The following is a 24,227-nucleotide window of genomic DNA, read 5'->3' on the forward strand; positions in this document are numbered from 1 at the left end:
GCAAGTATCTTTTAATTTCATGGCTGCAGTCCCCATCTGCAGTGATTTTGGAAGCCAAGAAAATAAAATCTGTCACTGTTTCCATTGTTTCCCCATCTATTTCCCATGAAGTGGTGGGACAAGATGCCATGATCTTAGTTTTATAAATGTTGAGTTTTAAGCCAGCCTTTTCACATTCCTCTTTCACTTTCATCAAGAGGCTCTTTAGTTCCTCTTTACTTTCTGCCATAAGGATGATATTATCTGCATATCTAAAGTTATTATTTCTCCTGGGAATCTTGATTCCAACTTATGCTTCATTCAGCTTGGCATCTCGCATGATGTACTCTGCATACAAGTTAAATAAGCAGGGTGACAAGATACAGCCTTGACGTACTCCTTTCCTGATTTGGAACCAGTCTATTGTTTCCTGTCCAGTTCTAACTGTTGCTTCTTGACCTGTATACAGGTTTCTCAGGAAGCAGATAAAGTGGTCTGGAATTCCCATCTCTTGAAGAATTTTCCACAGTTTGTTGTGATCCAAACAGTCAAAGGCTTTGGTGTAATCAACACAACAGAAGTAGAGTTTTTCTGGAACTCTCTTGCTTTTTCTGTGGTCCAACAGATGTTGGCAATTTGATCTCCGATTCCTCTGCCTTTTTCTAAATCCAGCTTGAACATCTGGAAGTTCACAGTTCATGTACTGTTGAGTCCTCTCGGAGAACTTTGAGCATTACTTTGCTAGCATGTGAGATGAGTGCAATTGAGTGGTAATTTGAACATTCTTTGGCATTGCCCTTCTTTGGGATTGAAATGAAAACTGACTTTCCAGTCCTGTGGTCACTGCTAAGTTTTCGAAATTTGCTGGCATATTGAGTGCAGCACTTTCACAGCATCATCTTTTAGGATTTGAAATAGCTCAACTGGAATTCCATCACCTCCACTAGCTTTGTTCATGGTGATGCTTCCTAAGGCCCACTTGACTTCACATTCCAGGATGTCTGGCTCTAGGTGAGTGATTACACCATCATGGTTATCTGGGTCGTGAAGATCTTTTTTGTATAGTTCTTCTGTGTATTCTTGCCACCTTTTCTTAATATCTTCTGCTTCTGTTAGGTCCATACCATTTCTGTCCTTTATCGAGCCCATCTTTGTATGAAATGTTCCCTTGGTATCTCTAATTTTCTTGAAGGGATCTCTAGTCTTTTCCATTCTATTGTTTTCCTTTATTTCTTTGCACTGATCACTGAGGAAGGCTTTCTCATCTCTCCTTGCTATTCTTTGGAACTCTGCATTCAAATGGTCATATCTTTCCTTTTCTCCTTTGCCTTTAGCTTTTCTTCTTTTCTCAGCTATTTGTAAGGCCTCCTCAGACAACCATTTTGCCTTTTTGCATTTCTTTTTCTTGGGGATGGTCTTGATCACTGCTTCCTGTACAATGTTACGAACCTCCATCCATAGTTCTTCAGGTATCTATCGGATCTAACCCCTTGAATCTAGTTGTCACTTCCACTGTATAATTATGGCATAATTCTTCCATTAGTAGGCCCATATTACCAAAAACAATGCACTTGATTATTTTTTATTATGAACTTTATAGAAAATTTCGTAGAAATTTATTTTCTCTCTGATTATGTAAGCACTTAGATAATATTCTCCATTTTGCCTCTTGGCTAGCAACACTAAAACATTTACCACCTGGTCATTTACAGAAAAAGTTAACTCACTTTCGCTTTTAAGCATCAAAATATACACATTTCCCTAGAAATTTTTCAAGTTTTTATCTTTTTGTAAAAATAACACATGCTCGTTGTAAATATATACAGGAAGAATAGAATAAAGAAGCTACTCTCACACCCTCTGACCCAGAGATAAGTGTTAGAGATTTTGGAAGTACCTTCTAGAAGTGATTTGTGCTAATATTTCCAAAACTGTGCCCTTTGGAACTCCAGTTGCTCAAGATGACCCTCAAAAGAGAATGTGTATGATGTTTCTGGATAATATTTTAACAACTCATAAGTGCAAACCATGATAATTTTGAAAAGCTTGGGAAATATAGAAAAGTTTTAAAACATCAGTTGTTTTTTTAAAAAGTAAGTCCTGAAGCTGTGGTGTCAGGGTTCCCAGCGGGATTTGATGGTATCCTCATGCTGGGTAATTGAGAAGAATTTAAGAAAGGAACAAAAAGGGTGGGGATTTGGGGAAAGCTGCACGGGATAACAGGCTTCCCAGGTGGTGCTAGTGGTAAAGAACCTGCCTGCCAATACAGGAAACCTAAGAGACTTGGAGTTGATGCCTGGGTCGGGAAGATCCCCTGGAGGAGGGCATGGCAACACACTCAAGTATTCTTGCCTGGAGAATCCCATGAACAGAAGAGCCTGGCAGGCCACAGTCCATAGGGTTGAACACAGTCATGGATGACTAAAGTGACTTAGCATGCATGCGTGCAAGGGATGGCTATTGTTCCTGGAGCCAGCCCAGCTCTGGGTAAGGGTTAGGAGGGTGCAGTGATTTGTTACTAGAACTTGAGAAGAGTAGTTACTTGGAGAAAATCTGATTTAAAAAAAAATAAATGTGGCCTTCAGTTGAGAGGATGAAACTGTACCTCTGGGACCCCATAGGAAAAGAGCTGAGTTCTCTCAAGACTGATTTCTGACTGATGCTTCCTACTGGCCAAAACCAGTTGGAAGCCAGTGGACAGGCGAGTCTCTGATTTAATCCTTCAGGGCCAGCTCCCCAGGGCACAGAGCTGGGAGAGAAAGGTGAGAGAGGGTGGGCAGGGGCAGACAGAGAAGACGCACGTCACTGCCAAAGGCACCCAAGTTTGTCCCAAACAAGCGCCAGTCTGTGAATTCACACAGCAACCCGCCACCTCAGCCACATACAGGCGAATGAAACCACACCCTACACCCTGTAGCTTAAGGTGGCAACAAGATAGAAACAAGATGATGCCCCAGGAGCACCAAGCTTGTTTTGCAGAGTACCAGCTTCCCAGGTGGCGCCAGTGGCAAAGGACCCACCTGCCAACTCAGGTAGTGTAAGAGACCTGGGTTCGATACCTGGGTTGGGAAGATCCCCTGGAGAAGGGCATGGCCACCCACTCCAGTATCCTTGCCTCGACAATCCCATGGACAGAGTTGCCCGGTGGGCTACGGTCCGTAGGGTCACAAAGAGCTGGACACGACTGAAGTGACAGCACACAGAGAAAGCTAAGCAAACAGCTTGCTGACAGCTCCTCCTGACTGAGCACCGCGCGGATGAGCTGAGGGCCTAGAATGACTGCTAGTGAACGTGGGGGGTCACAGGCCAAAAATCCACCGCGTGTTACGCAGGAAGTGCTCCCCGCAAGCTGCACATGCAATCTGTGAAGAGGCTTAAAGGACCTGCATAGAGAACTGTTCTTTAAAGATTTTTTTATATGGACCATTTTAAAAGTCTGTATTGAATTTATTACAATATTGTTTCTGTTTTTTATGTTTTGGCTTTTTGGCTATGAGGCACGTGGGATCTGAGCTCCCTGACCAGGGATCCAGCCGTACCCCCTGCATTGGAAGGTGAAGTCTTAACCACTGGACCACCAGGGATGTCCCCGTAGAGAACTCTTGAAATTTACGTAGAAAGTTAAACGTACTTTCCACCAGTCGTTTCCCAGCCCCCTCCCTTTATAAGTTGCCACTTTCAGAATAAACATCCCAGTCACAAGGCATGGGAGAGACAGACCTGGACTTTGCCTCCTGTCTCCCTGCTTGTTGTTGTTCAGTCACTAAGCGTGTTCAACACTTTGCAACCCCGTGGACTACAGAATGCCACGCTTCCCTGTCCTTCACTACTTCCCAGAGTTTGCTGAAACTCATGTCCATTGAGTTGATGATGCTATCTAACTGTCTCATCCTCTGTCGCCCTCTTCTTTTGCTTTCGATATTTCCCAGCATTAAAGGCTTTCCCAGTGAGTTGGCTCTTCCCATCAGGTGTCCAAAGTACTGGAGCTTCAGCTTCAGCATCAGTCCTTCCAATGAATATTCAAGGTTGATTTCCTTTAGGATGGACTGATTTCCCATCCTGGGCTGCCCTGCAATAAAGCCTTTTTCTTTCAGCAAAAAAGAAAAATTGCCCAATATGATATTTGGGCTTTCATGTGCAGTGGGCAACAAGCCCACTTACTCTGTTACACAAACACGTTTGAATCCACGATTTTTTTTTTTTTTTCGCTGTGCTATGCAGTATGTGGGATTTTAGTTCCCTGACCAGGAATTGAACCCACAGCCCCTAGATCGGAAACACAGAGACTTAACTACTGGACCACCAAGGAAGTCCCTGAATCCATATGTTTAAGACCAGGTTTGGGTTCACCGTCCTGCTGCTGCTGCTCAGTCACTTCAGTCGTGTGCTACGGTCTGCAGACTGCCAGGGTCCTCTGTCCGTAGGATTCTCTAGGCAAGAATACTGGAGTGGGTTGCCATGCACTCCTCCAGGGGATCTTCCTGACCCAGGGATCGAACCTGGGTCTCGTGCATTGCAGGCAGATTCTTCACCGCTGAGCCACCAGGGAAGCCCAGTGTGCTGCTGTTCTTCTCTAAAAAGAGTCAGAATTCTTTGGAGGGCAACAGCACAGTTTGTCAGGGTATCCAAAAAGGTGGGGCAAGCCCTGAACATCTTGCTGATCTTTAAAAGTGAGGGAGCCGTCAGTAGACTGTCTCAGATAACGTTAGAGAAAGTGCCAAGAGGCCACGCAAAGACTCCCACAGCTAGAGTGAACGGCAGATTATGCATGAAAAGATAATTGTGATCACTGGGATAAGCTCAGCCACAGATCTGTGAAGATTTTTTTAAATGATAAAGTTTTTGTAAAAAGGTCTTGTCATGAACCCATGTATCTGAAATATTGTTTACCAAAATTAATTCACTACATAAATCTTATGCTTTGATCATCACACAATATGCCTATTAAAAACATAGAAAAATACTGCATATATGAAAAATAGAATGTAAATCTATATTAACATGGAAAAAAAATCATAAAAAATGGGGTGGTGTGTCTTGGTTGGATGGAGCTCAAAATGAATTTTCTAGATGGGAAAACAGTGGAAACAGTGACAGCCTTTATTTTGGGGGGCTCCAAAATTACTGCAGGTGGTGACTGCAGCCATGAAATTAAAAGATGCTTGCTCCTTGGAAGAAAAGTTATGACCAACCTAGACAACATATTAAAAAGCGGAGAGACAATACTTTACCAACAAAGGTCTGTCTAGTCAAAGCTATGGTTTTTCCAGTAGTTGTGTATGGATGTGATAGTTGGACTGTAAAGAAAGCTGAGCGCCAAAGAATTGATGCTTTTGAACTGTGGTGTTGGAGAAGACTCTTGAGAGTCCCTTGGACTGCAAGGAGTTCCAACCAGTCCATCCTAAAGGAGATTAGTCCTGGATGTTCATTGGAAGGAGTGATGCTGAAGCTGAAACTCCAATACTTTGGCCACCTCGTGAGAAGAACTGACTCATTGGAAAAGACCCTGATGCTGGGAAAGACTGAAGGCTGGAGCAGAAGGGGGCGACAGAGGATGAGATGGTTAGATGGCATCACCGACTAGATGGACTTGAGTTTGAGTAAGCTCCGGGAGTTGGTGATGGACTGGGAGGCCTGGTGTGCTGCAGTCCATGGGGTCACAAAGCGTCGGACATGACTGAGGGACTGAACTGAACTGAAAGAAACAGGTGCACCCACATTGGCCCGTGTAACCCTGGGCTTGATTTGTCTGCTTGGTTCCGGAGACTCAGGAAGGGGCTTCCTCCTCTGGGTCAGTGTTGGGGCTCCACGAGCACTCTCCCTTCAGCCCTTCACTGCCAACTGTGCCCCCAGTGGCTCCTGCACTCTCCCAGGAGCCATCCCCCCACCTCTACACTCTCTCCGCGGAGTCTGCTCGTCAGCACGCTGAGGTCACCTCGGGAGAGTATAGGGGCACACAGTGCCTGGGGCGCGTGGTTGAGAGAAGCTCGCAACCCCACCCCCCATCCTCCCCGCCCCGAGGTGTGAGCCTGTAAATGAACGTCGGAGACGGAACTTCCCAGAGTTGCACTTATGAGCAGAGTACTGTTGCGAGGGGAATGTTGGCACTTTCCTGGAACTCCAGCCCACCCCAGCCCCAGCCCACCCATCACCCCCAGCCCAGTATTCTTGCCTGGAGAATTCTGTGGACGGAGGAGCCTGGTGGGCTACAGCCTAAAGGGTCTCAAAAAGTCAGACAGGACCGAGTGCCTGACACTGGGCATGATCCCTTCTTCCCCCATGGACGCAGATTGGCGTGGCAGGAGAAAAGGAACAGCACCAAGACTCGGAGCCCTGTCTTGCTGCCTGTCGTCTGAGGCCTGAAAAGTTCCGACCCTCCCAGAGCCCCAGCTTCCTCATCTGATAAACACGATGATAAAACTCCCTTTCTCTTGAGATTAGTGTGAGCTAAGGAGGAAACAGAACAGGCTCTATCTTGGAAGCAGGACTCCATCTTGGGCCGGACTGTGGACTTTGAGCTATATGCCCAGTAACTATGGAAACAACATACCAACTGGAAAACCAGGCCCCCGCAAGGAAGAGCCCCAGGACTCTCTATTGCCTCAAAGAATACCCTAATTATCTGTGTAACCAAATAGAATCATACATCCTATTATGCTTATTGGGGTATGACCACAAGCCTATTGATAATTGTCCACTGTTAACTACCTAGGCTTAAGGCATATGAATCACGGGTTAACTTTGATTGTATCTTTCTTTTTCCTTTGCTCAGACTAGTTTCAGGGAATTTGGGGAGGTGGGTTTGGGCACGTACGCTTAGGGTATATAAGGTTTTCACAAAAACTGGTCGGGGTCCTGGGCTAAGAGGAGACTGCCTTGGGCGCGCTGGCATAACAGACTGCACTCCACTATCTGCACTGTCCTTCTGAGTGAGTTTGTTTCCTGGAACGCGTGGCTACAACCTGAGGATTAAATAACCCCATATTATGTAGAGCGCCTTGCTCAGGGAGTAGCCACCCACCCCTCCTGGGTGTTGGTATCTGTCATCCATATTCACATTGCAAAACATGGTACTTACCACAGAAAGCTGCACCTTGCTTAGTCGTGTGCGTGTGTGTGAATGGCACCCCACTCCAGTACTCTTGCCAAGAAAATCCCGTGGACGGAGGAGCCTGGTGGGCTGCAGTCCATGGGGTCGCTAGGAGTCGGATAGACTGAGAGACTTCACTTTCACGCATTGGAGAAGGCAATGGCACCCCACTCCAGTACTCTTGCCAGGAAAATCCCGTGGACGGAGGAGCCTGGTGGGCTGCAGTCCATGGCGTCACTAAGAGTCGGACACGATTGAGCAACTTCACTTTCACTTTTCACTTTCATGCATTGGAAAAGGAAATGGCAACTCACGCCAGTGTTCTTGCCTGGAGAATCCCAGGGATGGGGAGCCTGGTGGGCTGCTGTCTCTGGGGGGAGCCTGGTGGGCTGCTGTCTCTGGGGTCACACAGAGTCGGACACGACTGAAGCGACTCAGCAGCAGCAGCAGCAGCAGTGTGTCTGTGTGCTCAGTCGTGTCAGACTCTGTGACTCCACGGACGGCAGTCCACCAGGCTCCTCTGTGCATGGAATTTTCCAGACAATAATACTTGAGTGGGTTGCTATTTCCTTCTCCAGGGGATCTTCCTGACCCACGGATCAGACCTGAGTCTCTTGCGTCTCCTGCATTGGCAGGTGGATACCTAGAGAAGACCCACTAAGTTGTTGGTGTCACTAATGAAATTCTGGGACTCTTGAGGGCAAAGACTAAAATTAAGCTTAGTTCTATGCTGGTTTTGCAACAGCTGTGTCTTGGAATGAATGAATGGAATAAATGAATGACACATTTATTCATTATCCCGGGTGTTCCAGCTATGAAGAATAGGAGATTGTTTGGATAGGTATCTTTGTGTTTTTATAGGCTTTTTGGAAGTTGGGGATAATTTACAGGAAACATGCCTAGGATCCACACAGAATCCTGACCAGGATGATGTAGAAATTGAGTCTATGGCTAAGAATTAGATAAGCAAATAAACATTTATTTTTTAATTTATTTACTAATTTATTTGGCTGCGCTGGATCTTAGATATGGCTTGTGGGGCATAGCTCCCTGACCAGGGATTGAGCCCAGGCCTCCTGCATTGGAAGCAAGGAGTCTTAATCACTGAAACCAGGGAGGTGTCTAAATAAACATTTGGATCTTAAATAAAATACTTGGTTTGGGCTATGGGTGGTACATCAAGGAAGCCAAGGAAAAATAATCATGATGCAGTAAAAAACATTTTTTCTCAACCAGAAATTTCAAAAAAATCAATTTTTTCAACAGCTGCAATGTTTTCATCGAACTAACCTCTTGTTGTCACGAGCTGGAAGAGTTAGCTTGCTCTGGTGACAAACATTTTTCGAAGCTTGCTGTGCAGTCAAAGCCTGTGTGGACTTGTACGTTGCTGATGCTGCTGAACGTGGTGGGAAAGTCACAATTTGCTGCCTTGTTTCCAATCAGCCAGGAATGCCCTGAGAAGGGGGAGAATCATTAATAGAATGATTATAATCATTAAGAGAATAATCATTAACCATTAAAGAGGAGCTGTATGGAATGCACCTCCTGCTTCGTCAGTCTGAATGGCATCTCGTCGCACAGTGAACAGCAGGCTCTCTCCTCTCAGATGTAGCGCTTGTACTGCTGGGAGGACAGCAAATAGATGCTGACGATTAAATGGAGATTTCAGAAATATAAGCGGACTCTACTGATTCCAAGATGCTGAGCACATCTATTGAAACTCTGCGCTTAATTTCAAGAAGAGCAAACTCCGAAACCTTGCTGAATGAGTCACTTCCTGTCTCTCGTTCACATGTCAACTAATAGACGTAGTTCTTATGTGACACCAGGTGTCTGCTTGTTCTTTGGTTGAAATGATCAAATAAGTGAACGTTGGGAAGACACACTGGTGCAGAAAGTAACCATACTTTAGCCTGTCGATATTCAAGGGTTTGGCTGTGAGTGTGAAGAGAGATCAGGTGAGGGGGTGTCATGACTTAGAAAAGAGTAGTGTTGGGACATGTCGAGAATATTTTATTTTTTTAACACATCAAGGATTACTTTTATTTAAAAACAAATATTTATATGTATGTATATGTTGCAGCCCTCAAGGAAAAATAACAAAGTCCCTTTATTTGAAATTCAGTGTAAACAGGTATACAATTTTAAACTATAAATTCATAGTTTTTTTCTTTCCTATTTAAATGATGTAAAAGCTTTTGTTCTCTTCAAAGGCATCTGTGTCTTGGAATTACAGTAACTTCTCAGTAATTTCTTCACCAGTCTGTTTGATGTAATATACGTTCATTGAAGAAATCTTAGAAAATGTTGTTGTTCAGTTGCCCAGTCATTTCTGATTCTTATTCAGCGACACTGATTCTGATTCAGTAACGCCATGGACTGTAGCACGCCAAACCTCCCTGACCCTCACTCTGTCCTGAAGTTTGCCCAAGTTCATGTCCGTTGCATCAATGATGCCATCTAGCCATCTCATCCTCTGATACCCTCTTCTCCTGCCCTCAATCTTTCCCAGTATTAGGGTCTTTTCCAGTGAGTTCGCATCAGTTGACCAAAATATTGGAGCTTCCACTTCAGCATGAGTCCCTCCAAAGATTATTCAGGGCTCAGAAAATACAGGTGAGCAAAAGGAAGGAAACAAAAGCCACCCGCAACCCTGCCACCCAAGAGAACCGCTGTCGGCATTTTGAAGTTGCTGTAGGTCTGAAAGATGTTCACACAGAGGCTGATGTGTGGTTAACAGTGCAACTGTGGGGTCCAAGCCCTGCTCCTCCGTAACGAGGCATTGATTAAGCTATCTGGCTACTTTACATCTCGGTTTCTTTAGCTGTAAAATGGAGAAAAGAATACTACCTTGCTCCAAGTGCTGACATGGGTAGGTGAGTTCCTATTTCTAAAGCACTTAGACTAAGCGCTGGCACATGCCAGCCGTATGGTAAAACAACATGACTATTGCATAATTTTCTTTTTCTCTTCTCTTTTTAAAACTGAAATAACAGGCAAAACAACCTAAGGTAGAAAAAAAAATCAAAGCAGTGATTCCCCCTGGGGACAGACATTGATTAAGAAGGGTATGAGGGTACTTTCTGGTGTAATGAATAATGTTTACACCTTGGTAGGTATTTGACTTGACACAGATATGTTAGTTTGTCTAAAGTCTGAAAATTTTACATTTTTAAGGTCTATGTATTTCATTATATGTAAATTTTATTTTAGATGAATAAGCACTGGAAGCAAATATTGAAATATGGTTAATGATGTTCATGCTAAAGTATTTAGGGGAGAGTATACCGGTATGGAGAAGGGGGCAGCAGAGGATGAGATGGTCAGATGGCATCACTGACTCAATGGACATGAATCTGAGCAAACTCCGGGAGACGGTGAAGGACGGAGGAGCCTGGCATGCTGCAGTCCATGGGGCTGCACAGAGATGGACCTGATTTAGTGACCGAACAACGACAACAATACTGGCGTGTGTAATTTACTTTGAAATGCATCGAAAAATGAGGTAGACTGATGGATGGATAGAGGGTGGCATAGATGGATAGAAAAACAATGAAGCAAGTATACTAAAATGTTAGTGTTAGAATTGAAGTAGTGTTCATCATAAAATTCTTTCAACTTTTGGTATTTTTCACAATAAAAATTTTTATAATAATATATAAAGTATGGGGAAAAGACTATATAATACTGTGGTACTGTTTAACTTGCTCTTTTTGCTCTAAGATGTCTCATGACATCTTAGATATAATCATTATAATATCATATTCTATAGATTAATGACATTAACTCAACCACTGTTATATATTTCAATTAACTCTGAATTCATTACAAAGCAGTGAGAAGAATGCTTCATAAATGAACTATCATTAATACTCTCAAAGACTTTTGAGAAAACATTTTATCCATAAAACTAGAATAAGACACCCTTAAAAAAATAAAGAGTCCTTGGTAGGGAGGGATAAACTAGGAGTTTGGGATTAACAGATCCACACTAGTATATATAAAACAAATAAAAAGAGCCTACTGTAGAGCATGCTGCTGCTGCTGCTGCTAAGTCGCTTCAGTCGTGTCCGACTCTGTGCGACCCCATAGACGGCAGCCCACCAGGCTCCCCTGTCCCTGGGATTCTCCAGGCAAGAACACTGGAGTGGGTTGCCATTTCCTTCTCCAGTGCATGAAAATGAAAAGTGAAAGTGAAGTCGCTCAGTCGGGGCTGACTCTTAGCGACCCCATTGCCTGCAGCCCACCAGGCTCCTCCGTCCACAGGACTCTCCAGGCAAGAGTACTGGAGTGGGGTGCCGTCGCCTTCTCCAACTGCAGAGCATAGGGAACTATATTCAATATCTTGTAATAACCTATAAAGAATATATATGTATGTATATGTCTATATATATGGGGCTTCTCTGGTGGCCCAGTGTATAAAGAATATATATGTATGTATATGTCTATATATATGGGGCTTCTCTGGTGGCCCAGTGATCTCGAGATACATTGATGAGAGATCATACATAAGTAGTAAATTTATAAAGAAAAGCAAAAGAATAGCTAGCATAAAATTCAGGGAAGTGGTTGCTTTCGGTAGGGGGATGGTGGGAGGAACCACTGGGCCCCCACGGGGTTTCTGAAGTGCCAGGGTGATGGGCATATAGGTGTATAATCTCTTTTCCTGGTTCCTTGGCATGTTGGTCTCAGGCAGCAGTTTGTATTCCAAACCTTCCTGAAGCCTGCCCTCAGCTGTGTGTCTGCCTCTGAGAAGAGCTTGGTGATCCCCATCACACCGGGCCCGATCATGCCGATGTTGTGTCCATGCTTGTTGGCTTGCTAAAGAGTTGGCTGGGGACTTCCCTGGTGGTCCAGTGGTTAGGACTCTGAGCTTCCATTGCAGGGCGTGCAGGTTCTATCCCTGGTCAGGGAACTAAAATGCTGCACAGCAAGGCTGAAATAATAATAATAGCCGGTTGGATACACAGTTGGGAAAATTATGGTGCCTGGGGAAAAAAAAGTGATTAGAACTTGGGACTGCTCCGAACCAGCAGTCTGTGCTGGGGGGGATTAATAGGCAAGAATTGGAGCTGCCGAGTTGAAACCAAAATCAGACTCTAGAGAGAAAGTTGGGCAGGAGTGCAGTGCAGGTTTCTTTCTTTCTTTCTTTTTTTTCTTTCGGCCATAGAAATTGCAGGGGATGGCATGGTCCGGACTGGGAAGCCTAACGGAGGATCTGCCCAGTATAAGGAGGAGATAAGCTGGTCAAGAAGAGTCTCTCCTTCATCTGTGGCGGGAGTCAGTCCTCAAAATGGCAAGTCACCCCCCACCTGGCTTGGGATGGATCTGTCATGGAGTCAGTATTGTTCCAGTGCCAAGCCATGCCTTGACACATGACTACCTTAGCAGGAGTCTACATTTACGCATAGTTATGATATTATCTCATTTTAAAATGAGCATATGGAAACCTGCAGGCCAAGATGAATTCTCAGTCCCTACAAATCAGCCACCTGGTGAGGTGGGGCTGCATAGTCAGCCTCACAATGCATTCCGGCACAGCCACCCAACCTACAGCCACGCTGCTAGACACACCAAATGCCTGCAACCCGTTATCTTTGTGAGTGCTAGAATGTGGGGAAGAGCCGACAGTCATTCAGAACCAGGTGGACTGAGGCATTCCTTGACAAACCAGTGATTAGGACTCAGTGTTTTCACTGCAGAGACCCAACTCCTGGTCGGGAGCCAGGATCCCACAAACGGCTCAGTAGGAAAAAAATGAAGGAAAAACCAAGTGTGTTGTGTCGAAGGGCCATCAGGTTTCATAGGGCCATGTGGGATAAGAAAAGAAGGATATGACAAAGAATGAGACAGTCTTCCTGTGTTTATGTTACAAACTGCCTCCAAATACAGCGTTCCATAGATGCTTTCGAGAAACAATACTTCCTGCACTGTTCCAGGCGCCCAGCAGGCCTATGGAGTAGGTAAAACTACCCTGTTACACAGACAATGCACCCGAGGCCCAGAGTCACTAAGAACTTACCCAGATTGCACAGTTAGTAAGGGGTGAAATTTGGATTTGAACCCAGGCAGTCTGACACAAGACTCCATGCTTTAAAAAAATTTTTTTTTTTAATTTATTTTTTGCTGCGCTGGTCTCTGCTGCTGTGTGGGGGCTTTCTCTAGTTGCAGTGAGCAGGGGGCTTCTCTTGGGTTGAGCACAGGCTCTAGGCACCTGGATCTTCAGTAGTTGCAGCACGCAGGCTCAGTAGTTGGGGCTTGAAGGCTCTGGAGCACAGGCTCAGTAATTGTGATACATGGGCTGAGTTGCCTCCCTGCTAGGATGTGGGATCTTCCTGGACTAGGTATTGAACCTGCATCCCCTGCATTGCAAGGTGGATTCTTAACCTCTGGGCCACCAGGAAAGCCCAAGACGCCATGCTTTTAATCACTACAAGTTGCCTCTTGGTTAAAACAAGGGCATTGCCTCTTAAGGTGAAGACTCGGAAGAGAACAAATCTTTCTTAGAAACATACACCAAATGAAAGGGTTAGAAAATCAATTTTGCCTCTACATATCTAAACCATATATTTATATATACATTATATATAAATGTTATGTGTAATGTATATACATTATAGATAAATATATTACATATATAATGTATATTTATATTTATATGTATAAAATCTGTCTGGTTTACTGGTACAGCCCTGGAACCTAGTACAGTGACTGGCACATAGGAGACAATATATTTTGCTAAATGAAGATGTGAGTGAAGGAATAAAGTAGTTCAAAGTGTGCATTAATGGGTCAATGGGTGTTCTAGGCAAAGAGGGAGATACCATTTACTGAGTCTCTTCTCCTTGTAGAAGGGAATCAATAAATAATAAACGTCCTTGGGAATCAATAAGTGTCCTTGTAGGACATTGTGTTTTCTGAAGTCACTTGATTTAACCTCACTCTAACTGTATAAGGTGTATGTTCAATTCCAGGTCAAGACCCATTTCTCCATCCAACATGCAAGTTACCAAAGGGCTTTTGGGTAACCCAGAACTCCTCTTTACCAGCCCCCAGAGTTTGGGGCTCCCTGGTGTTTCAATGCCATTTCCAGCATTCCATGATCCCTGCCCATGGTCCCTCCATCAGACACCCCTAGTCTCCTGCCCCGCCTCCTGCGATAGCCTCCCAGCCGCACTCCCTGTCTCTGGCTCCCCACCCTGACCCTTCCACTATTCATCCAAGTATCACCTTCCCCATAACTAGCTCTGCCAGGAAACCCCTCTAAAGAGCATTTGGAGTGAGATGGCCTGGCAAGGGAGGCCAGGCAAGTCAGTTATCTTCTCTGGGCCTCAGTTTCTTCCTTGGTATAATGGGGAAAAATCAATATATTTCATAGGACTTTGTGGGAATTAAATGAGATAATGTATGCTAAAATGGTACTTTGCAAATGCTTGCCAAAGGCATGATACATAGTATGGTTTCATTTCTGCTTGATCTAAATGTTGGTCCTTCTAATCAAACACCTGCTATAAAGTTCCTCCCAAACCAGAAATCTGCTCTGACTTCCCATTGTCTGCTGTGTGCGCTTAGTTGCTCAGTCGTGTCTGACTCTGTAGCCCGCCAGGCTCCTCTGCTCGTGGAATTTTCTGGGTAAGAATACTGGAATGGGATGCCATTTCCTACTCCAGGGGATCTTCCTGACCCAGAGATCAAACCTGCATCTCTTGCACTGGCAGGTGGGTGCTATGCCACTGAGCCACCTGGGAAGCTCCAAGCATGCTGGAGAGGTTGCCGTTTCCTTCTCCAGTGGATCTTCCCAACCCAGGGATTGAATCTGTGTCTCTTATGTCTCCTGCATTGGCAAGCGGATTCTTTACCACTATTGCCACCTGGGAAGCCCCATTGTCTCCCAGGAAAAAGCAAAATCTCTTTGCAATGGCATTGTTTTTTCAAGAGATTCTAAGTTGTAACAACAACATAAGTCGCTCAGTCATGTCTGACCCCATGGACTATAGCCTGCCAGGCTCCTCTGTCCATGGGGATTCTCCAGGCAAGAATACTGGAGTGGGTAGGGTATCCCTTTTCCAGGGGATCTTCCCGACCCAGAAATCGAACCGGGGCCTCCTGCATTGCAGGGGATTCTTTACCAGCTGAGCCACTAGGGAAGCAAAGTAGTTGAGGACAGTTTCAGAGAGAAAAATGTTAATCTCAGCTCCAGTCTTGAAAAAATTGCAAACTGCTGTGTGGTAGGGCAAGTCAGTATATTCAGCTTCTATTTCTGAAGAAAATTCGCAGAACTGACGATTTTTAAGTCCATGAGAATAAACTAAGTTCACTGTTGACACTGTTGATCACTGAAACATGATGGATTCAAATATTTTCCACAAAGTACCTGCCGATGAATAATAGGATGAATAACCATGGACTTTAAATACCTTTTCACTAGTTTTGTAAATTTGTTCATCGAAGGCTTTCCCTTTTCCACAAATATTTTTCCCACCATCAGATGTAACACATATTAGATTCTACTTCAGGTTATACTGAGTGAGTGTTTTCTCAACTTTGAAATATTCTTACCTCTAGCTGTTCCATGCAGATACTCATGAAGCCTACTTCTTCAGTAACTACAAACTCTGCTCTGGCTTCTTGAATAAACAGCAACAATTGAACAGTATCAATAATACCTGTAGGTCCATCAGTTCTGGGAAGACCACTCAAAATCGTTTGCCTTGTTTTTTAATTATTGATCTCTCTGCGAATGTTTTCAAGTCTTTGAGCAACTGTTCTCATTGGTACAACAGTTTTCAGTAAATTTTAGATTTTACAGGCTAGGAGGCAGAATCGAATAAATTATTTAGGTACTTTCTGCATATTTATTTTTTAATGATGAAAATAAATTTATTAAATATACTTTGGGGGAAAGCTACTATATATATATATATTTTTTTACTATATATTTTTAAAATGAGTGACTGCTGCTACAGTTTATTCTTGTGTTATTTGTGTGCAATCACCAGTTAGTGTGACTGACAAGGCGTCCAGACAACTTGGTTTCCTACCAATCCCACTGACTAAAGCCAACTTCATCATGTTGAAGAAGAAAAATCACTAGAAATCAGACCAAGAAGTGTTCACCGCTAGAGGGCTTTTTGTTGATGTGTAATCTATGGAATTCTCCAGGCAAGAATACCGGAGTGGGTTGCTATTCACTTCTCCAGGGGATCTTCCCAAAATAGGGATCAAACATGCATGTCTTGCATTGGCAGGGCCTTCTTTACCATCTGAGCCACCAGGGAAGCTCTTAAATGGATTAGTAGGTCTCTAATTTGGAGTCTCTAATTTGGTATAACATCTAACTTCACTTCTGTGCAGACCATCAATTAGCAAATGTCTTCTAACCTGACAATCATTTTAAAAACAAACCCTTAGCTGATCATGAAAACACACCTTTAAACACATGACTTTAAAACCCATTGTTTTGCCCACTTTGAAATGTATTTTTTTTCACCCTGATATTGTCATGTCATCAATTTTAAAATAATAATTTCCTTATCACTGATTGATTGCACTGATGCTTAGTAGCAGGAGCCTGTGGTCTATTCTTCATCATGAAAGTTTATAAAGAGTAACTTTGGAACTTCAATAATGGCCAGTGAGAAGAATCTTTCCCCCTCCACCATAAGTCAGTATTTTTGGAAGTACCGTCCAAGTTGTTTGACATCTCTTCTGCCTAGGGACATTCTGCATCCCTAGCCACTGGCTAGGAGGTGTGAAATTTATCTTTCAGCAGAAGGATTTCAACTGGTAATTATGGAGAGATTATGAAATCTTCCTTTTCTCCTTGGACAGCCAACACAAGACAGAAAGGCTAAGATTCCTTCTGAGTCTCTAAAGATCCTTTTCTTTATTTTTTAAAATTTTTGGCCACGTTGTGAAGCATACAGGATCTAACCCCAACCAGGTATTGAAGCTGTATCCCCTGCAATGGAAACAGAGTCTCAACCACTGGACCACCCAGAAAGCCCCTAAAGATCCTTTCTAAAAAGCCCATTCCATTGGCGAATCACAGGCTCGCCTGGTCTTGACACTTTGTAAAGATCTCTTTCACCCGCTCATCTCACCAGCTGAACTACTTGGTATAGATTTAGGATTCTTATTCCAAGTGGCTAGTGAGTGGTGAGTAAGGCCTCCAGCCAAGTCTTTGGGTGAGGTCTGGGCCTTTCATAAGAGTTACTTTGATAAGAAAAAGGAGTTGTAGAAAGACACCCGAGTCTGGGTGTTGGCTGGGAGTGAGGCATACTAAGGAAACCTCAGGTGCTGTACTGACTCAGGCTAGGAGCTGGGACCCTTTGCTGCAGTGCTTGCATCTGGAGAAACATCTCCTCTGGCAACAGAATACAAAGAAACTATAAGCGACTAAAAATAGCTACATGCATGCTGCAGTTGGGACAATTTACAAACAGCAAGACACAAGAAGACCAACAACCCAGCTGCCACTTCTGAGGTTCCCCAGCAAGTACAGTGTCCTGGGCATGATTTCTGCACGTGGGTGCCACCGGGCCACCACTCTCCCCAGAGCCCTGGACCTGCCCCTACCCTCATCCGTTTAAAGAGCCAGCTTGCCGCTACCCCCGCCGCTACACCCCACCCCCATGGAAGGAGTAAGGGAACCTGTTTTCTCTCTCCTGCTGCAGCAGAAGTCCCGATACAGCCTTGCCTAAATTTCTCATCTGGCCTCATTAATTTCTATTGATTAGAGTTCAAGGACCCAGGTTGGTAGCTACCATTTTGCGCAGCGCCAGCTGCAAGTGGAAATGCTAAACCCCCTCCCAACCTCGCCCCCCGCCAGCCCTTCTGGGTTATGCCACCATCATCCTTACTGTAAGCATATTCTAAATTCCCATTAAGTATATTCTCCATTGAACCCCGCTGAGTGGAGTTGACAGCCGGCCCTGCAGTGCCCCCTAGCGCCACCTTAGAGAGGCTGACCCGCCAAGACGTGAGTGCCCCTCAGGGGCGAGTCTGGGGCCACAGCCCCTCCGCAGGGCCTGAGCAGCGGAGGCGGCGGACAGAAAGCCCCGGTTTCGACGGCGAGGTGGGTCCCTGGGCCCCGCTCCCGCCGCGAGGTCGCCGGGCGGCCAGGCACTGGGAGGGCGGGGCTGGGCGGGGCTGGGCGGAGCCTGGACGGCGGGAGCGCCTCGGCCGGCTGGCGCTCTCGGAGCCGCCCGAGGCACCGTGGGGTCTCGAGGCCTGCGGCTCACGGGCTGTCGGACACTCGGGCGAACACGATGCGCTCCCCGGGAGAGGGCAGCGGGACCACTCCCGCGGGCGGACTCGGCGAGGAACCCGGAGCCCCCGCCGCGCGGGGAAGAGGGCGGGGACCGTCAGGCCGCGCGGGCTCTTTAAGACCGTATCCGTGCTAACACCGACTGTGAGTAACCTGGCCCCGGGTCCCGGGAGAAACCGTGAGTTGGCTTGGAAAAAATAGACGGATGAGAGTTCAGATCTCTGGGCGTGGAGTTTGGGGAAGTTATGAATGGCGGCCCGGGGCGGGGGAAGGGGCGTGGGTGGTGGTGTACGACTTTGATCCAGACCCTAGGTACCTTGTAAATGTTAACAGGGCTCCTGGAGAGGGCGGTGAGACTAAGCAAGGACAAGTTCCAAAGGGAGGAGAGCCCCCCCCACCTGGCTTCAGGGCCCACACGTTGTAGTCCTTCAAGATCTCGGTAAGGCCTATAGCTTGTGAACAGGTGGGGTGGATTCAAGATCCAGGAAGCGTTAGGCCACTGCGGTGGATGGAGAGGCAGAGGAATCCACCACCGTGGGCTGTTGGGAGGCCTGGGGCTTCTGGTCTTCAGGAAGTTTCCTGGGCTGAGAGATGGAGCTGCGCCTGCCTTTGGGTCTGGCTCACCAATGGGGCATCCCGCAGCCCCCTAAGGATCTCCGAGAGCACAAGGGCAGGGGTGGAGAGGTGACTGGTGGCTCTGTGTCTCCTTGGCTCCCACTGGGGGTTGGTCTACCGGGCCCTGGGAAGAGGAGAAGCTGAGTGGTCTGATGACACAGGGTGTGCCGAATGACGATTGTGAAGTCACAGAGGAAGTGGGGTGCTACAGCCGGGCCTGGGGGGCCGACCTGGGGCAAGAGGAGGAAAGGTGTTGCCCAGGCAGATCTGTGGAAGGGACTCTGGGATCAGCGGGGCACACCTGGTGCCCACGGTGGACTGATGAGTCGGGTGAGGCCACCCTGGCCCAAGGGTCCCCCTCCCCCTCCTCCTCAGGAACGCAGACAGTTCTGTGGTCCACGTTCTGGAAAGCTTAACCACCACCCACACCATGTGGAAGGAAAGCAGTTGAGAGACAGGGTGGCACATCTGGTTGCTCCCCTCTCCCTCCTCCAGACTCCTCCCGGGCACACTGCCCTTGCTCTGCCTAGCCCCAGCTCTGTGAGCTTTCTGTTCCTCCTGAGTAGCTGACCTCCAGGACCTGGGGTTCCCGGACTCCGGGGAGTGTGTGCCGGAGAGCAGAGGCGTCCTGAAGAGCACCACTGACCCCCACCCTCCTACTTCTCCAGATGCAGGGGCCTCCATGGCTGTGATAAGCCTTCTGTTCTTGGCAGTGATGTACGTCGTCCACCACCCCTTGCTGGTCAGTGACCGGATGGACTTGGACACGCTAGCCAGGAGCCGGCAGCTGGAAAAGCGGATGAGCGAGGAGATGCGCCAGTTGGAGCTGGAGTTTGAAGAGAGGAAGCGAGCAGCGGAGGAGAAGCAGAAGGCAGAGAACTTCTGGAGAGGGGACACTTCTGGTGACCAGCTAGTGCTGGGGAAGAAGGACAGGGGGTGGCCGTTCCAGGTGGACGGCCAGGAGGGCCCTCTGGGCTGGATGCTAGGAAATCTGTGGAATGCTGGCCTCTTTTGCATTTTTCTCATTTTTGAGCTCCTGCGACAGAACATGCAGCACGAGCCAGCCTTTGAGTCCAGCAGTGACGAGGAGGAGGAGGAGGTCCGGGTGGTGCCCATCACCTCCTACAACTGGCTCACTGACTTCCCCTCCAGGGAGGCCCTGGAATCTTTCCATAAACACCACGTCCAGAACGTCACCCGGGACCTGCCCTGCACCTGCGAGTTTGTGGAGAGCTTTGTGGATGACCTCATTGAGGCCTGTAGGGTGCTCAGCCGCCGGGAGGCTCACCCACAGCTGGAGGACTGCCTGGGCATCGGGGCGGCTTTCGAGAAATGGGGAACCCTCCATGAGACCCAGAAGTTTGACATCCTGGTGCCCCTCGTCCCCCCACAGGGCACAATGTTTGTGCTGGAGATGAGGGATCCGGCCCTTGGCCGCCGCTGTGGCTGCGTGCTGGTGGAGTCAGAATGCGTGTGCAAGCGTGAGAAGCTGCTGGGGGACGTGCTGTGCCTGGTGCACCACCACAGGGACCACTCGGCCCTCGTGGGTACGCCTAACAGCTCCATCAAGGCGGCGCTCTGCACCGGCTCCCACCTGGACGTGTACAAGACTGTACAATGGTTCCGGAACATGGTGGGCAATGCCTGGGCCCTTGTGGCCCACAAGTATGACTTCAAGCTCAGCTTGCCACCGTCCACCACCTGCTGCAAGCTCAGGCTGGACTACCGCTCGGGCCGCTTCCTCTCCATCCGCCTGGTCCTGGGGGTGCAACGGGAAGACACCTTGGTCTACCTGGTGAGTCAGGCCCCCAACCAGGAACAGGTCACCAGTGTGGACTGGCCCGAGTCCTTTGCGGCCTGTGAACACCTGTTCCTAAAGCTGGTCGGGCGTTTTGCTCCCGAGAACACCTGTCACCTCAAGTGCCTCCAGATCATTTTGAGTCTCCGGGACCTTCAGAGTTTACCCCAGGGAGCGTCCTGCCCCATCCTCACCTCTTACCACTTCAAGACAGCCCTCATGCACTTGTTACTGCGGCTCCCCCTCACAGACTGGCAACACGACATGCTCTCCCAACGACTCCAGGACATCCTCTGGTTCCTGGGCCGAGGCCTCCAGCAGAGGTCTCTCCATCACTTCCTCATCGGCAACAACTTTCTGCCCCTGACCATCCCGATTCCCAAGACATTTCGGAATGCTGAGCCCGTCAATCTCTTCCAACACCTGGTGCTAAACCCCATGGCACATTCACAGGCAGTGGAAGAGTTCCACAACCTTCTGGCCCAGGTGAAAGCTCTGCCCTGTTCCTCGCTGGCCGGGGCAGATTGACTCATATACAGGCCATTAAAAAGGGGGAGACGGTATTTCTGATTCCTCAGGCGGCAAAAAGTTTTATTTCTCAGACACATCAGTGATATGTGTGACCTTCACCTTGCCAGTAGGGGGTTATGATAGATTAAAACACTTAGGTATACATGAAGCAGTTATGAGGGGTCCAGCCTGCAGGGGCTAATCTAGGGTGGGTCTTTGAAGTTTTCTTCTCCTGACTTAACTTTCATCATGACCCAAAGAGGGCCCAGGGAAATGGATGTTATGGGATTGCCTTGCTGCTAAAGAGTTGAGATCTGGAGGGGACCTGTGAAGTTGGGATGTGTAGTAACACTGGAAGTGAAAGAACCAGAGAATACCTCCATTCCAGCTTATTTGTGTGTGTGTGTGAATGACTCCACACACATCCCTTGTAAACTGGCTTCCTTACTGAACTCAGCCCAATTCACAGCCAAGCTGGTAGCACCCTGTTTTATCCCAAATACTGTTATGGTAGCTTCTTGTTATTTTAGGATCAGAGTTTTCAGACCTTCATTATTTGAAGATGTTTATTTGCTATTTTCTTCATTTAGCCCTTTCTTCATGTTATGTGAAATGCAGCTGTTTTATGCATCTGAAAAAAATTCCAATGCTACCCAAATAACTTATTAGCATTGATTCACAAACAAATATTAAGTCGACAATGGCCTGTCCCATAATTGAGATGATGTGTATTCTAAAGTTAATGACATTGCCAACATCTGATGGCCAACTTCGGGCCTGGAAACATCAAAAAACCCTTAAGGAGGACAGTCTCTTGGGAGGCTTGGAGATGAACAATTCCTGTTTCTGAGGGGAGTCACTTGTTTGTTAAATGGAAAGAAGGTTTAGCTACCACATGTAGCTGTCCTTTTCAGTCTGTTAATGCCTTTGTATTCTGTCTTCAAAGATGACAAGGTATTATTTGAACTATGTTTGTGGGTTTGCAAAGCGGGGTCATTGCAATCCAGGCCCATTGCCAGGGCTGGACAGGAAGGGGCTGTGAAGCTGATCAGCTCTAACAAAGCCATGATTCCGGAGATGTGATTGGTATATTTCCCCATCTTTCAAAACCCTGGGTATCCTGGGGAGGAGCATTAAGAAATGTGAGACTCTAGCTGTGGGTGTGGTTGTTTTGGAAATACCAGCGCTATTCCTAGCCAGCACACCAGCACTGCCAGAACTGGGCCCCACTTTTACCTTGACCTTGGGTGGGGTGACCTCTGGGGGGGTTAGATGCTGGCCGCAGAGGCTGTGCTTACAGAATCCACACCCTCCCTTCCACAAAAATAAATGACAGGAGTCCCAGATGCTGATGCCAGCCAATATTTAGGGCCCCCACTGCTGCACAATAGCTGCTGTGTTCTCACGCTGTCTGTTGGTATCGGCCAGGTACTGCTTTCAAGTTCGGATACAGTGATGTTGGTCCTCTGCTGGTGGGATTCTGGTGTTTTAAAAACATCCATATGCTTTTGTTGAGAAAGTAATTTGCTGATGTTTTACTTCCAAATCAATAAAGGAGACTATTTTCTGTATCAGCTGGAATCTGGTGCAGTAACACACAGCAGATCAGCCTGTTTCTTTCATCCAGGGCCTCCTAGTGTTTCTCAGTGTATGGGGAGCCAGTCTGCCCTGTGGCTTCCCATCAGCGTGGCCAGTAGCCAGGAAAGAATAATTCAGAATCTTAAGGAACACCTAAGTTATATATTTTCAGGATGCCCACACCAAAACATTCAGCCACATTGAAAGGTCTTAATGTCTACAAGCAATATATATAGACTCCATAAGGCATATGTCTGTCAGGTAGAAAGAAGGTGGATCCAGGACTGGGTGGTTTCTGGTCTAGGAGGAGACACGGAAGAAAATGTAAAGTTATGAGTGGGCAGAAGAATACAAAGGGAATAGTCAGCAAAGCTTGGGTGGGGCAGAGTGTGTAAGAAAGAGTATAGGAAAAACAAGCAGTAATGAGAAGAACAGAGCTGTTGTGCTCTGGGAATATTTCTACAATAAAAGGGGAAACTTCCAGATATTTAGGAAGCTAAGTTTTATTCTCAAACAATATCTGGCTAGTACCCAGGATACAACAGCAGTTATAGTAATGGGAATACTTAGTGTTCATTGAGCATTGCCAATGGCCCAGACACATCTGGTAATTCATTTAATCCTCACACTATAACCCCGTGAAATGGGTGCTTTAACCCCTCATCTTACCTAGAAGGAAACTGAGACTCAGAAGGAATACACAGGGACTTTCCTGGTGGTCCAGTGGTTAAGACCCAATGCTCTCAATGCAGGGGGCCTAGGTTTGATCCCTTGTCAGGGAACTAGATCCCACATGCTGTGCCTGAGAGTTCACATGTCACAACTAAAGATCGTGCATGCCACAGCGAAGAACCCAAGTACCACAGCCAAATACATTTTTTTTTAAAGAGGATACAACTTCTCCCCATAGCTCGTAAGTGGCAGAGGCTAAAAGAAAGTACCCATCCTACCACCTTCCAGCATAGTCTTGGGAATAAATCAAGATGTAGGGTTTACAGAGTTTTGAAAAGCAAAAAGTGCTATATTAATTTTAAGATAAAAAGGTGGTATATTATTGTCTGGGAATTCTGGAAGATAGAAATTGTTGGTTCTTCGTTCAGTCTTTAGGTCAGGAATTTCATTCCACATAGAAGAAGGCATTTGCTCAGAGCCATTTCAGCTACGTGTTGAACCCCAGTGACTTGGTGGTTTATACCAGGAACTACAATATGTACATTATGATATGAGCCAGCTGCCGGCTGGAAGTTCTGGGCAAATTTAAGCTGAAAGGTTGTTGGTACAGATAGCCAACTGACAACACTATTATTCCTCACCTAAACTAAGGCTGTTTGGCATTCGGTTTGAGGAAGCAGAATCTGGGTGAGGAGTGAAAAATAGGAAAGGGGAAA

At 46.6% G+C, this 24,227-nt stretch overlaps 2 protein-coding genes across 4 annotated transcripts in view; both read left to right on the forward strand.

Moving 5' to 3' along the window:
- Positions 18,348 to 22,861, forward strand: ITPRIPL1 (inositol 1,4,5-trisphosphate receptor interacting protein-like 1). 3 transcript variants are annotated; one of them, XM_013967416.2, is made up of 3 exons: positions 18,348 to 18,482; positions 18,672 to 18,777; positions 19,622 to 22,861. In XM_013967416.2, the coding sequence occupies exon 3, from the start codon at positions 19,636 to 19,638 to the stop codon at positions 21,277 to 21,279; it is 1,644 nt and encodes a 547-aa protein (XP_013822870.2). In that variant the 5' UTR covers positions 18,348 to 18,482; positions 18,672 to 18,777; positions 19,622 to 19,635; the 3' UTR covers positions 21,280 to 22,861. The 3 variants fall into 3 exon arrangements, with proteins under 3 accessions (XP_013822870.2, XP_017910338.1, XP_013822871.2); XM_018054849.1 differs by lacking the exon at positions 18,672 to 18,777 and having other exon boundaries at positions 18,397 to 18,482; XM_013967417.2 differs by having other exon boundaries at positions 18,398 to 18,482; positions 18,672 to 22,861.
- Positions 18,397 to 24,227, forward strand: part of NCAPH (non-SMC condensin I complex subunit H) — a 39,828-nt gene continuing 33,997 nt past the window's right edge. Inside the window, exon 1 of the mRNA XM_018054848.1 lies at positions 18,397 to 18,482. The gene's annotated coding sequence lies outside the window, so the exon portion shown is untranslated. The remainder of the gene's footprint in view (positions 18,483 to 24,227) is intronic.

Source organism: Capra hircus, chromosome 11 (assembly GCF_001704415.2).
Source record: "Capra hircus breed San Clemente chromosome 11, ASM170441v1, whole genome shotgun sequence".
In the NCBI taxonomy this organism is placed as follows: domain Eukaryota; kingdom Metazoa; phylum Chordata; class Mammalia; order Artiodactyla; family Bovidae; genus Capra; species Capra hircus.

What these genes read in the sequence shown, in the direction of transcription:
- ITPRIPL1 (XM_013967416.2), top strand. Translation starts at nt 19,636, where the DNA reads ATGGCTGTGATAAGCCTTCTGTTCTTGGCAGTGATGTACGTCGTCCAC.